The sequence below is a fragment of the Ovis aries genome, chromosome X, assembly GCF_016772045.2.
Source record: "Ovis aries strain OAR_USU_Benz2616 breed Rambouillet chromosome X, ARS-UI_Ramb_v3.0, whole genome shotgun sequence".
Lineage (NCBI taxonomy): Eukaryota > Metazoa > Chordata > Mammalia > Artiodactyla > Bovidae > Ovis > Ovis aries.
This window is the reverse complement of record NC_056080.1, coordinates 51,492,120-51,507,421: the sequence shown is the minus strand read 5'-3', so window position 1 is coordinate 51,507,421 and position 15,302 is coordinate 51,492,120. Positions and strand designations below refer to the sequence as shown.

Below are 15,302 nucleotides of genomic sequence, written 5' to 3'. Positions count from 1 at the left end.
GCAGTCTCAAAAATGACAGAATGATCTCTGGTTGTTTCCAAGGCAAACCATTCAATATCACAGTAATCCAAGTTTATACCCCCAAACAGTAATGCTGAAGAAGCTGCAGTTGAACGGTTCTATGAAGACCTACAAGACCTTCTAGAACTAACACCCAAAAAAGATGTTGTTTTCATTATAGGGGATTGGAATGCGAAAGTAGGAAGTCAAGAGATCCCTAGAGTAACAGGCAAATTTGGTCTTAGAGTACAAAATGAAGCAGGGCAGAGACTAACAGTTTTGCCAAGAGAACACACTGGTCATAGCAAACACCCTCTTCCAACAACATAAGAGAAGACTCTACGCATGGACATCACCAGATGGTCAATACTGAAATCAGATTGATATATTCTTTGCAGCCAAAGATGGAAAAGCTCTATACAGTCAGTGAAAACAAGACCTGGAGCTGACTGTGGGTCAGATCATGAACTCCTTATTGCCAAATTCAGACTTAAATTGAAAGTAGGGAAAACCTCTAGACCATTCAGGTATGACCTAAATCAAATCGCTTATGATTATACAGTGGAAGTGACACATAAGATTCAAGGGATTAGACTGATACCGTGCCTAAAGAACTATGAATGGAGTTTTGTGATATTGAACAGGAGGCAGTGATCAAGACCATCCCCAAGAAAAAGAAATGCAGAAAGGCAAAAGTTGTCTGAAGAGGCCTTACAAATAGCTGAGAAGAGAAGCTAAAGGCAAAGGAGAAAAGGAAAGATATACCATTTGAATGCAGAGTTCCAAAGAATAGCAAAGAGAGATAAGAAAACCTTCCTCAGTGATCAGTGCATAGAAATAGAGGAAAACAATAGAATGGGAAAGACTAGATATCTCTTCAAGAAAATTATATATACCGAGGGAACATTTCATGCAGAGATGGTCACAATAAAGGACAGAAATGGTATGGACCTAACTGAAGCAGAAGATATTAAGAAGAGGTGGCCAGAATACACAGAAGAATTATATAAAAAAGATCTTAATGACACAGGTAACCACGATGGTGTGATCACTCACCTAGACCCAGACATCCTGGAAGGCAAAGTCAAGTGGGCCTTAGGAAGCATCATTATGAACAAAGCTGGTGGAGGTGATGGAATTCCAGTTGAGCTCTTTCAAGTCCTAAAAAGAGATGCTGTGTTAAAGTGCTACACTCAATATGCCAGCAAATTTGGAAAACTCAGCAGTGGCCACAGGACTTTGAAAGGGCAGTTTTCATTCCAATCCCAAAGAAAGGCAATGCCAAAGACTGCTCAAACTGCTACACAATTGCACTCATCTCACATGCTAGTAAAGTACTGCTCAAAATTCTCCAAGCCAGGCTTCAGCAGTATGTGAACCATGAACTTCCATATGTACAAGCTAGATTTAGAAAAAGCAGAGGAACCAGAGATCAAATTTGCCAACATCCATTGGATCATGGAAAAGCAAGAGAGTTCCAGAAAAACATCTATTTCTGCTTTATTGACTATGCCAAAGCCTTTGGCTGTGTGGACCAAAACAAACTGTGGAAGATTCTGAAAGATATGGGAATACCAGGCCACCTGACCTGCCTCTTGAAAAACCTATATGCAGGTCAGGAAGCAACAGTTAGAACTGGACATGGAACAACAGACTGGTTCCAAATCGGGAAGGAGTATATTGTGACCGTGCTTATTTAACTTATATGCAGAGTACATCATGAGAAATACTGGGCTGGATGAAGCACAAGCTGGAATCCAGATTGCCAAGAGAAATATCAATAACCTCAGATATGCAGATGACACCACCCTTATGGCAGAAAGTGAAGAGGAGCTAAAAGCCTCTTGATGAGAGTGAAAAGGCTGGCTTAAATCTCAACATTCAGAAAACTAAGATCATGGCATCCAGTCCCATCACTTCATGGGAAATAGATGGGGAAACAGTGGAAAGAGTGTCAGACTTTATTTTGGGGGGCTCCAAAGTCACTGCAGATGGTGAGTAAAAAACGCTTACTCCTTGGAAGGAAAGTTACGCCCAACCTAGAGAGCATATTCAAAAGCAGAGACATTACTTTGTCAACAAAAGTCCGTCTAGTCAAGGCTATGGTTTTCCCAGTGGTCATGAATGAATGTGAGAATTTGACTATAAAGAAAGCTGAGTGCTAAAGAATTGATGCTTTTGAAAGAAGGTGTTGGAGAGAGTCCCTTGGACTGCAAGGAGGTCCAACCAGTCCATCCTAAAGGAGATCAGTCCTGGGTGTGCATTAGAAGGACTGATCTTGAAGCTGAAGCTCCAATATGATTGAAAGAACTGCCTCATTGGAAAAGACCCCAATGCTGGGAAAGATTAAAGGCGGGAGGAGAAGGGGACAACAGAGAACGAGATGGTTGGATGGCATCACTGACTCAATGGGCATGAGTTTCAGTGAACTCCAGGAGTTGGTGATGGACAGGGAGGCCTGGCGTGCTGCAGTCCATTGGGTCGCAGAGTCAGACACAACTGAGCAACCGAGATGAACTGAACCAGAAAGTTTACAACTCTGGCTTAGCCTTCCCTTGCATAGAGCCTCATGCCAGCTAGAGATTTGGGAACAGTGCTTTTTCAGGTCTTTTCTGAGAATGTGCCCAACCTAGGGCACACATGTGGCCTTCTAGATTTTCAGGAGTGTGTGGGAGTTTTCAAAGCCCTTATTCACCAAAACATCACACTCCTCAACCTTTCTTTCCAAGCTTTTCCATTTGTCTATTAATTACCCCAACTGTATGTACTTAGTCTTCAATGTTTTCAACAAATGCCCACCCACATCTCTGGGAGAATTTCAAATTAAGCAAAAATGATAGAAATCTCAAATGCTGTTGAAAATGTAGGCTAATTTTTAAGCAAAATTGTATGGCTGGGTGTTTTTTTTTCTTCTGTTTGGTACTCAATAATATTGTACAGTTGAGCCATTCTCCCCCATTACTTAGGGGCTAGTACTTGTTGATGAATTTTTTAGACATCATGGCAGAGTACAATAATATTAAGCAATGCAGGAACTACTTTGCACTTTGGCTCATGTCAAAAAGTAAGGAACTGAAGAGCATGTGGTTTCACCCTGAGAGAGGTGATCAGGCTGAGCATGGAAAGGATGGTACAGTACTTAAGATCCAATGGGTCAAGACTGACCTTTCAGCAAGCGTGACTGCAGGTATATCAAATGCATTTACTTGCAAGAGCTTCTTATATTCTTCCCAGTTGCATTCTCACAGAACAATGAAATTGATCTCATTGGAGAAATCACCTTTAGGCAGACCATCTTGCCTTGAGTCTTACTTAAGTTCTTGCTTCTATTTGCTCCCTCTTTTTGATTTTAATGTTGGTTGTCTTTTCAATGCTGTGTTCCAAGCAGCCACATACTCTAAATACTTTATACACAAAGCTACCTTAAGTGAAAGTGAAGTGGCTCAGTCGTGTCCAACTCTTTGCGACCCCATGGACTATAGCCCACCAGGCTCCTCTGTCCGTGGGATTCTCCAGGCAAGAATACTGGAGTGGGTTGCCATTTCCTTCTCCAGGGGATCTTCCCAACCCAGGGATCAACCTGGGTCTCCTGCATTGCAGGCAGATGCTTTATCCTCTGAGCCACATTTTAATACTGTCTTTTTTCCTTTTCCAAGAGCTGGGGTGGTAAGGAGAATGGCTTTGGACTAGCAGAATGTTGCAGAGATTTGCATATGATGGTAAGTAACTGACATTTGAGTATCTTTTGACAGAACTTGTGTGATTTCTCTTTGAGCCTTACTTTACAATTAATATATGGCATTTAAATTTGTCACTTCACATCAGGATTTTGAGGAATCTGAGATAAGCTGAGACATAGCTACCTTTTCTAGAAGTGCTTCAGTCCTTAATGTGCTGGTGGTTGCTGAAGAATCTCAGAAACACAGTATATGATCCTATGATCTCTTGAATAAGAAACTGCTTTTGTTGAGTTATCTTGAAAGTAATGAGAAATCCCAGAAATTACACTTCCTTGCATTCTCTCACTGGAACTGTCAGAACTCTGGGTAGTCTGGCATGATTGTAAAAATGACTGCTTGGAGAACAGGTCTGCCATTTTGGTTATTGAGAACTTGAAATATTTTGTGTGCTTTCCATGTTTACCCCTCATGCCTGTCCTGCTCATACTTTGAGCTATGTTTAGATTATGAACTCAAGCCATCCTCCCCTCTGCTCTGATACGTTGCTATAGAACCACAAAGCACAATTGAATTATTATAATACAATTCCATGCCAAGAAGTAGCTGTATTTTCCAACACATATACTGCTTCTTTTGTTAGTTTGTCATGTATAGGACAAATGGATGCAATGAAATTGAGTGTAATTATCTTAGCAACCCTCCCCCTCAGGAGAATGGTTCTTTTTTATGGTCACAGAAAACTATAAATAGAACAAATTATTTTTCCACCTTAGCTGGTATGCTTTATTTATATTAGTGAATATTAGGTAATATGGGAGATGAGTGTTATCTGTTTTAATAATTAAAGCTGTGTAAATCTTAAAGGGCATTCAGTTTGGAATTCTAAGAAAATTATTTTTCATCTTAAAGTTTAGGTGATTAATTCTGAGGCTCCTTATGTATATCAGGCTTGTTCTTGGCCACTTGAGCAAAACAGTATGATACACTCTACTAGGTTTGTATGGTGTCTGTTATGATGTTGGTCTTGACTTATATTAAGAAATCATCCACTCTTTTATTTACTGATATTTGGCATATCATGGGACTTTGAAAATTTTGTGTACTTTAAAAGAAAGTAGTACATGTTTTAAAAATTCTAAGAAAACAAAGGGGTATATAATAATTCTCTACCCCCAGAGGCAACCACTGCTACTGGTTTCTTTCAAAGACACACGTTAATGGGCATGCTGTTGCAGTCTTATTTGCCATGTTGCTTTTCTAGAGTTAAGTAACATTTGTTGTCAGGGTCTGGTTCATATTGACTTGGTATCTGCCTGTGCAGAAAAGCAATTGGATATCGAGAAATGATATAGGATGTTATGGAAAAATGCATTTAAAGAATTAAAAAGGTATCCCCATGAGGCATAGTTTGAATAAAATATTTCAAAAGGTGATGATATTAACTTAAGATTTCCATAACATGTTCTTTTCCGTTCTCAAACTAGTACCTAGACCCTTGTGTTTGTCCTTCACCCTTGAATTTTTATTCATTATTGGGACAGGCTTGCCTCTCTCTTCCCTCTTGAGAATAGCTGCAGTCAAAATTGATCTCTTGAAGGAAATAACAACTGATAACTTGAGTTATCAGTAAGGAATATGAAAGCTTTTGGAGCTGTGGGCTCCACTATCCTAATTTTGTGTTACAAGACTTCTGAGCTTTGCTAAAACTAGGAATGAAGGCACTGTAGCTGCTGATGACACTCCTGATTCTGCTGTCACAGTGAGTTGGACAAGTAGCTAAGACTGAGGGAAGATTTAGGAGAAGATAGTATCTGATTCTTTCATGTATTTTTTACACAGAAATACCCACCCAGTGCCACTACACTACACTTTGAATTCTATGCAGACCCTGGGGCTGAAGTCAAAATCGAGAAAAGGGTGAGTCTCATTCACATTTGTTCTAATAGAGTCAATGATCTGTACCTTGGGTTGACTTTCTAGGACTTCTCAGTAAAATTAGAGAATGCTGTTGAGATACATTGCTGCCCTCCCAAGATAAATATATACAGCAGCTTCTCAGGAATAAGTGTTCATTGTTTGCCCAGCTGATAGGTTTGAATCTTACTTACATTGGAATTGTCAAAAGGCAGGACCCTGTTTATAAGGCAATGTTAGGACTGGTATATTTTTCTCGGTCTCTGTTGAGAATTCCACCATTTAGTATTGGGTTGGCCAAAAAGTTCATCCGGTTTTCGGAAAAACCCAGACAAACTTTTTGGCCAACCCAGTATAGTAGTCTAGTGATTGGTTCAACTTTCTCTGCTCAAGCCAGCCTGCATGAAGTCTGTGTATTGCTTACAGGGCCCTGCTTCAGTTATCTCGTCATTTCATATATTCTTTTGAGAAGATAGCAGAATTCACTTTGGTTTAGAAGTGGTCTAATAAATAAGATCCTTTTTCCTTCTACTTAAAATATATGCTCAGTCGCTCAGTTGTATCCAACTCTTAGTGACCCCATGGACTGCAGCCTACCAGGCTTCTCTGTCCATGGGATTTTCCAGGCTGGAGTGGTTTGCCATTGCCTTCTCCATGCATATTTACAGAGAACCCATTTTCATGGATTCAGTCTTTGCTGTGAATATGAAGGCTGTATGTATTAAAGTTTAAAAGGGATGAGGAAGAATATGAAATGTATCTGGCTGTGTACATTATTTTTAATCTGGTTTCAAAGAAGCTTTGCTGAGAATGTATAACATGAGCATTTCATCCCCATGGAAAAGAAATGCAACAAAGCAAAATGGCTGTCTGGGGAGGCTTTACAAATAGCTGTGAAAAGAAGAGAAGTGAAAAGCAAAGGAGAAAAGGAAAGATACAAGCATCTGAATGCAGAATTCCAAAGAATAGCAAGAAGAAATAAGAAAGCCCTTCTTCAGTGATCAGTGCAAAGAAATAGAGGAAAACAACAGAATGGGAAAGACTAGAGATCTCTTCAAGAAAATTAGAAATACCAAGGGAACATCTCATGCAAAGATGGGCTCCATAAAGGACAGAAATGGTAGGTACCTAACAGAAGCAGAAGATATTAAGAGGTGGCAAGAATACACAGAAGAACTGTACAAAGAAGAGCTTCATGACCAAGATAATCACAATGGTGTGATCACTCACCTAGAGCCAGACATCCTGGAATGTGATGCCACATGGGCCTTAGAAAGCATCTCTACGAACAAAGCTAGTGGAGGTGATGGAATTCCAGTTGGGCTATTCCAAATCCTGAAAGATGATGCTGTGAAAGTGCTGCACTCAATATGCCAGCAAATTTGGAAGACTCAGCAGTGGCCACAGGACTAGAAAAAGTCAGTTTTCATTCCAATCCCAAAGAAAAGCAATGCTAAAGAATGCTCAGACTACCACACAATTGCACTCATCTCACACGCTAGTAAAGTAATGCTCAAAATTCTCCAAGCCAGGCTTCAGCAATACGTGAACTGTGAACTTCCTGATGTTCAAGCTGGTTTTAGAAAAGGCAGAGGAACCAGAGATCAAATTGGAAACATCTGCTGGATCATGGAAAAAGCAAGAGAGTTCCAGAAAAACATCTATTTCTGCTTTATTGACTATGCCAAAGCCTTTGACCATGTGGATCACAATAAACTGTGGGAAATTCTGAAAGAGATGGGAATACCAGACCATCTGACCTGCCTCTTGAGAAATCTGTATGCAGGTCAGGAAGCAACAGTTAGAACTGGACATGGAACAACAGACTGGTTCCAAATATGAAAAGGAGTACATCAAGGCTGTATATTGTGACCCTGCTTATTTAACTTATATGCAGAGTACATCATGAGAAATGCTTGACTGGAAGAAACACAAGCTGGAATCAAGATTGCCAGGAGAAATATCAATAACCTGAGATATGCAGATGACACCACCCTTATGGCAGAAAGTGAAGAGGAACTAAAAAGCCTCTTGATGAAAGTGAAAGAGGAGAGTGAAAACGTTGGCTTAAAGCTCAACATTCAGAAAACAAACAGCATGGCATCTGGTCCCATCACTTCATGGGAAATAGATGGGGAAACAGTGTCAGACTTTATTTTTTGTGGCTCCAAAATCACTGCAGTTGGTGACTGCAGCCATGAAATTAAAAGATGCTTACTCCTTGGAAGAAAAGTTACGACCAACCTAGATAGCATATTCAAAAGCAGAGACATTACTTTGCCGACTAAGGTCCATCTAGTCAAGGCTGTGGTTTTTCCAGTAGTCATGTATGGATGTGAGAGTTGGACTGTGAAGAAGGCTGACCACTGAAGAATTGATGCTTCTGAACTGTGGTGTTGGAGAAGACTCTTGAGAGTCCCTTGGACTGCAAGGAGATCCAACCAGTCCATTCTGAAGGAGATCAGCCCTGGGATTTCTTTGGAAGGAATGATGCTAAAGCTGAAACTCCAGTACTTTGGCCACCTCATGCGAAGAGTTGACTCATTGGAAAAGACTGATGCTGGGAGGGATTGGGGGCAGGAGGAAAAGGGGATGACAGAGGATGAGATGGCTGGATGGCATCACTGACTTGATGGCATCACTGACTCGATGGACGTGAGTCTGAGTGAACTCCGGGAGTTGGTGATGGACAGGGAGCCCTGGCGTGCTGCGATTCACGGGGTCACAAAGAGTCGGACACGACTGAGTGACTGAACTGAACTGAACTGAGTGAACACTTTGATTTTTGAGAGCATACAGTTGAGTCTTCTATGTAGAGTAACATCTTGTTTTTCAGATAGCTCTTGGCAGTCCTATGGCATGGGGAAGCTAAGGTATACAGTGACTCCTAACAACTCTCTTATCTTTCTAATTTCAGACGTCTAGTAACACACTACATTATATTCACATAGAGCAACTTGACAAGGTAAGAGGAATATTTGACTGTTGGTTAGTTCTAAAATTTAGTTCACTTTTTTGTTCCTAACTGTCTTTTCTCCTAATGTAGATTTCAGAAAGCCCTTCTGAAATCATGGAGTCTCTTACCAAAATGTACAGCATTCCTAAGGATAAGCAGGTATGATATGTCTTATAAATATCTAAATAATATCCAGATAGATCAGACTATTGTGCTGGAGTGGGGAGATAGCATAGCAGAAAGAATGGAGTCACACCATGTTCAAATTAGCCTCTGTGGGCCTTAGTTTCCTCATCTTTTATGAGGGCAACACTTATTGGCTTCCTAGGTTCTTGTACAGTTTGAGAAAAGCAGAAGCAGCTTTATTCACCATGAATATCTAAGAGGTGGTAACTTAACACTTGGATACCAAAGGAGAAAACATTTCATTGTGTTATATTTTTTCTGCTCATTGTAATGGTGATCAGATATTTAATTTGATTAATAATCAGAACTCTTGCCAAATGTCAAGAGCCAAATGAGTAAGACTTAGCTCTCCCTCAGAAAGTATAGTCACCTTTTCCATTGGTTTCCTAATTTAGGTCTTATGTCTCTACAGATGCTGTTATTTACACACATACGGCTGGCCCATGGCTTTTCTAATCACAGGAAGCGATTGCAAGCTGTTCAGGCCAGGCTACATGCAATATCTATATTAGGTAAGCAAATAACATGTAACAAGTTCTGGTTAGGCAGTTTAGACTTGGTTTCCTTTGAACTTCATCTGTCTTTGTTGCTATGGGCTCATTGTAGTTACCTAGCTGGCAACTTAAATTGTAGTCAAATTGCCAGCATTTCTAATGTTCACTGCATTCATCATTCTTGGGCTCCTTAGTGTTGGATCAGAAAGAGGATATTTATGATTCACACATCACATAGGTTTAGTGGGTCTTTTTTGTTTTGTTTGTTTTTTTTATGAGTGTTCAGATAATCATCTTCCCTTAGACCCTGTTTTTCCTCTTGCCAGTTCATCTTCCTCTCTTTGGGAGTGTAACTTTGAAATTCATTAAATAATACTGTGCATTTTACTTTTTCTTATAGAGTAGTATAGTGGAAATCACACTGGTTTCAGAGTCAGTCCTGGGCTTTCACCCTGACTTTGTAGACTATTAGGCACCTGTTTATCCTTTTGGCCTCATTTTCCTGATTTAATGTTGGAACAATATGTATTTTATAAGCTGATCTGAGGATTAAATGAAAAAAGCGATAAAGTACTCTCAAGTTTTACTGCAGTGTCATACAAGTTTCTGATTTCGTCCGCAGTAGTCCATCAGTTCTGTTCTTTATAGCTTTTGTAAGTTTCCAGTGTAAAACAGAAACATGAGTTATCAAGTAGTGATGTTATAAAGAATCAATTCTTCTCTTTTTATACTTAAATTTCTGAAAATCCTTGCTCAAGACAATTGATACCATTAATAGAATTGGTTTGGTGGGTGTTTGGGGCTTGTAACTATATTTGATGCAATCTTCTGAAATTCAATGATTTTGTCCTCCAATGCTGGTGGGAAGGGAGTCCTTCCCCAGAATCAGTAGATGCCGAAAGGTCTGTCATTGGGCAGTGGCTTGACCACTGCCTTCTTGCCTAAAGTGTTTATTTCTCCTTTTGCAGTGTATTCCAATGCCTTGCAGGAGTCAGCAAACAGTATCTTGTATAATGGGTTGATAGAGGAGTTGGTAGATGTCCTTCAGATAACAGATAAGCAGCTTATGGTAAGTATTTATTAGATTCTTTACCAGCTGAGCCACCAGGGAAATCCCAAGAATACTGGAGTGGGTAGCCTATTCCAGTGGATCTTCCTGACCCTGGAATCGAACCAAGGTCTCCTGCATTGCAGGCAGACTCTTTACCAGCTGAGCTACTTTACTTTCTGTTTTCATAGGAGATTAAAGCTGCTTCTTTACGAACGTTAACATCAATTGTCCACTTGGAGAGAACTCCCAAACTCAGCAGTATTATTGACTGTACTGGAACTGCCTCCTACCATGGATTTTTGCCTGTACTTGTGCGAAACTGTATCCAGGCCATGATTGGTAAGTTTTTATGGTTATTACCCTGGGCACCTAAAGGAACCCTAACCTTTGCTTTGTCTGCCTTTGTTTAACATGCTGCCAACTTAACACCAAATTCTGAACTTGCTCTTTCTCTTCCTCTCTCAACTTCCCTTGTAGACCCTTCCATGGATCCATACCCTCACCAGTTTGCCACTGCTCTCTTCTCTTTTTTATACCATCTGGCCAGCTACGATGCTGGTGGCGAAGCCTTGGTCTCCTGTGGAATGATGGAAGCCTTATTGAAGGTGCTCTACTTACTTTTTTAAAATAAGTACATTTGGGGGGAAAATCAACTGAAAGAAGGTACAGAGTTATAAGTTTGAAGTGGTTCACAGTGAGGATAGTTAGCATAAGAAAGCTTACCCAGAAAATGTTATACTTGATTTCTCAAGTTTGGCCTTCTAGTTATCTCATTAACAACTTTTAAGATCAGCTATTTCCATTATTAAGAATTGATCATAGTCCAGCATGGTATAATAGGAGGCCCTGGGTACTAATTAAGATATTGCCACATCTCCTCATGACCTTAAGCATGATAGGCTTTGCCATGTGCTAGGCCCCAGTTACCAGCTCTTTTCTCCCTGAATATTTTATTTAATCCTGAAAGGTAATTTACGTCCCTGTTACTTCAGGCAGTTGAGTCTCAGAAGTGATAGAGCTGTCATTTGGCAAGCACCAAAAATCAAACATATATTTTTTCCTGCTGTACCATGGTGCCTCCCTGAAACCCTAGACTGCATGTTTCCAAAAGAATACTTTATTACAGCTTTAATTTGATTGGTTTTACTTTTCTCTTTCCCTAATAGGTCATAAAGTTTCTTGGCGATGAACAGGACCAGATAACATTTGTCACCAGAGCTGTCAGAGTGGTTGACCTTATCACCAATCTGGACATGGCAGCTTTTCAATCCCATAGTGGACTTTCTATCTTCATTTATAGACTTGAGGTATATGAGGAGTACTTTGCATACACTTAGATACAGTGATTGCTATGCCTAGAAACTAATGTAATAACCCTAAAGAGCCATGTTATCCCTTTTTTGTTTTTAGAAATCATTTCTGTAATCTGCCTGTGACACTCTTGTTATAATTTTTTAATCTCTATTATATATGTAGGATTATCTTACTATTTCCCCCTTCATTATAGCATGAAGTTGATTTGTGCCGAAAAGAATGCCCTTTCGTGATCAAGCCAAAGATCCAGAGACCCAGTACTGCACAAGAAGGAGAAGAAATGGAAACTGATATGGATGGTAATTAATAATTACTATTAGTATTGGTTCATTACTGATTCATTATCTTCTTATTCCCACTAAAGTGTAAGCTCCATGAGATCATGATGCTGTTTTGTTCACTGGTATAATCTTCAATAGTGCCTGATATGTATATCACAGGTGTTTAAATATATATTACGAAAAGATAAGGAGAATATGGACACTAAAATGGGACCCTGTGAAATTATCTGGCTATTTTGAGGAGGGGGAGGTGGAAAAGTTGTTAGGTAGGGAACAATTTTTAAATCATAAAATCTGAAAGAACAAGTGTTCTTAATCTTGGGGTAAATCAGATTATGTCCTTTCTAAGAACTTCCCCCAGTGCATAGCTCTTAATAATAGTACCCAAAATAAAAAATTGTTTCACAGCTATCTAACAGCTTTCTTAGTATTTAATCTTGTCTTCATGACCCATGATGTCATTACATATATCTGTAACCATGTTAATAATAATTTTTTTATAATGGTTTTCATTCTTGACACTAAATATCCATAAGTTTTCATTCCTTTTTTTTCCCCCCCAAACACAATGTGCATTGCTGTCCCTAGAGAGCCCTTTACCCAATTTCTATCTCTAGTCTGCAGTGGGCAACTTGGCATTTGAGGTCATGGGTATGGTCATGTGGTCCCAGATGTTGATTAAAATGTGACATCTCCAAAATGGTGTGGTATAGAAGATGATTTAAAGACTCTGTTCACAATAAATCAGTGGTTGTCAAACATAGGAAACCATAAGAATAAGAATAAATTAATGTGCTTGCTAAAGATTTAGTGTAATGCTTGATTTAGTAAGTTTATAAGTGAAGACTAGGAAATCTACATTTTTAACAGCTAGTTCTCATGTTATGATGTACCTATAGAGAAAATTGTATATTCACTGAAAATCAGGTTAGAGAACCATGAGTTTATGTCCTGTATGTTTGTATATGTATTTAAAAGATTGGAAGAAAATACTTCAAAATGTAAGCAGTGGTTTATCACTAATGGAGCTTTTATTATATTTTATATGCTGTAAGAAGTAATTGTGTATCTTGCACTTGATTGATTAAAATTATTCAAATATGTAAAGTAGAAATGATAACTCACTTCCCAGCCACCATAGCTATTTTAATGTAGTTCTTTTCAGTCTTTTATGCATATTCAAATATATATTGACATAAGTATATAGTTTTATAAAACAAGAAGAGAACATTAACATACTGTTCAGTTTAGCAGTGTTCATTCAGTGTTTCAGAGTCATCTTTCCATATCAGTCTTTATGCTTCTTATATTTAAGTCACCCTCCAAAAAAGCTCTACATACTACCCACCAGTAGTAAAGAAATTACATATTTTACTTACTACCTTTTTCCCTTCTAAATTTGATGGGTGAGAAATATTGAAGGACTTCTTTTGAGGGGCTGTTTTTAATTTGCATATCTTGAATAACTGGTGATATGAAATACCTTTCTAGTCTTTGTGGAAAGGTACTGTTGACCCTTGAACAGCACAGGTTTGAACTGCATGGGTCCCCTTATAAGTGGATTTTTTCATTGAATATAGTATCTGTATAGTACTACAGATACTATACAGTCCACAGCTGATTGACTCCATGGATTTGGAACCTCAGGTATGTTGGACTGACTGTAAAGTTATATGCAGATTTTCAACTATTTGAAGCATCAGGGCCCCTAACCCTCGTGATGTTTAAGGGTCAATTGTGTTTTCATTTTGGTTTCAGTATTTTAATCCTTCTCCATGTTGATTCATCTCACTGTATAGAAAAAAAAATAAATAACTTTTTTTGGTCTGTTTTATTCTAATTTCTTTATCATAACTTTTACTTCAGTTACAGATGTGACTATGGAAAGTAGTCCCAGCTCATCCATCTCTATGGAGCACCGGCTGGATGTTGAATTAAGGGCATCAAGTTCCAGCAGCACTAGCATCTCCTCTGGCCCTGGCCCTCGTCCTGGTGTGTAGACATATAGAGACACAACCAATCACAGTGATTGAAATACTAAGCTAGTGAAGCATGGTCCTTTAGGGGAACTTAAGCAGTACATTTGGAGGTTTGCTTCTTATGACTATGACTGTTACTTTGCATTCTGGTGTTCATTTTCTCGTAATTAATACTTATTTCATAGTATTTATAATTTTTCAACTCTTCGTGTATTGATTATTTTATCAACACATCCATGTTTGAAGGCAGATAATATTCAAAATGGGAAACAAGTATTAGAGTTAATCTTTTTACTTTGTGATTTTTCTCCTTAATACTTTAGACTTCTAGTATAATTTTGTGTGGTCCTTGGTGATTTATTTTTTCTCATTTTAAAGCTTAGGTAAATGTTCTTCCCAGCATCCAGAGATTTCACTTCGAATGTCTGCTAGTATTGGTATAGTGTATATGGATCTCCTAAAAATTTGTTTTATGTACCTGCTCATTGTACATAATGGTGAACCAGTATAATCCTCTTTCTCCCTTGCCAGGAGTCCAGTGTATTCCACAACGAGCCGCACTTCTCAAATCCATGTTGAATTTCCTCAAGAAGGCCATTCAAGACCCTGCTTTCTCAGATGGCATACGACATGGTATTGGATTCTAGATATTTTCTACAAGGGTGTTTGACTCTCTCAAGGACTGATCCTTTTCATACTTTGTAGAAAAAGGCCATGACATTTTGAATAGCTTTTAGTGTTAGCTTAGTCTTTTAGTGTTACTTTTCCTGGACCTAAGGATTGTTCAACTATTTTAATAGTGATTCATCTATTTTTTCCTTTTCCAGCTTTTAGATGTGTTAACTTCCAGTCTGCTACCCTACGCTGTCTCTCTGTCTCTGTATTCTTTTATTCTTTGATCTACTGTTAAAAGGTTATTACATAGACAAAGAATAAATAATAAAATATTAGGAGGAGACAAGTGGGTACCATTAAGGAATCAAAATACTTTGTTTACCACTGTGTGGTGTATGTAATATATTGATCCATCGTCTCTACCGCTCAAACTACTACTGGACTGATCATATTCTTCTTGATATTTGCTTTTCTCTTAGTGATGGATGGTTCTCTGCCTACCTCCCTGAAACACATCATCAGCAATGCAGAATACTATGGCCCATCACTCTTTCTCCTAGGTAACTGGAGTTGAACTTGTTTATACCAAGCTGGAATAACCTGGCAGTGCTCTGTGTGTGTGTTTTATATCTGTGTGTGTGCAGAATATTTGTCCACTGTATGATTTTGTATCTTTCTAGTTGGTGATAAAATAGAGAAAGATCAGAGTTCCTTTTCAAATAAATATCCATTTGCAATGTATTGTGTCAGGCAAACATGATAACCATTACACTACAGAAACCTTTTTTTTTCAGTGTATTGCAGTCAGTAATACTATTGTACACTTGGCTTT

The 15,302-nt window shown here is 38.7% G+C and overlaps 1 protein-coding gene across 50 annotated transcripts in view; it reads left to right on the top strand.

Moving 5' to 3' along the window:
• The window catches only part of HUWE1 (HECT, UBA and WWE domain containing E3 ubiquitin protein ligase 1), a 157,971-nt gene that overhangs the window by 61,582 nt on the left and 81,087 nt on the right, over positions 1 to 15,302 (top strand). For 30 of the 50 annotated variants that reach the window (XM_042241701.1, XM_060407795.1, XM_060407787.1 and 27 more), the window contains 13 exons: positions 3,657 to 3,719; positions 5,520 to 5,597; positions 8,512 to 8,559; positions 8,641 to 8,709; positions 9,149 to 9,248; positions 10,178 to 10,299; positions 10,470 to 10,620; positions 10,759 to 10,886; positions 11,448 to 11,588; positions 11,789 to 11,894; positions 13,743 to 13,868; positions 14,387 to 14,488; positions 14,950 to 15,030. In XM_042241701.1, the coding sequence (XP_042097635.1) occupies positions 3,657 to 3,719; positions 5,520 to 5,597; positions 8,512 to 8,559; positions 8,641 to 8,709; positions 9,149 to 9,248; positions 10,178 to 10,299; positions 10,470 to 10,620; positions 10,759 to 10,886; positions 11,448 to 11,588; positions 11,789 to 11,894; positions 13,743 to 13,868; positions 14,387 to 14,488; positions 14,950 to 15,030 (1,315 nt within the window). The remainder of the gene's footprint in view (positions 1 to 3,656; positions 3,720 to 5,519; positions 5,598 to 8,511; positions 8,560 to 8,640; positions 8,710 to 9,148; positions 9,249 to 10,177; positions 10,300 to 10,469; positions 10,621 to 10,758; positions 10,887 to 11,447; positions 11,589 to 11,788; positions 11,895 to 13,742; positions 13,869 to 14,386; positions 14,489 to 14,949; positions 15,031 to 15,302) is intronic. The other 20 variants (XM_060407790.1, XM_060407794.1, XM_060407783.1 and 17 more) reach the window with 1 other exon arrangement.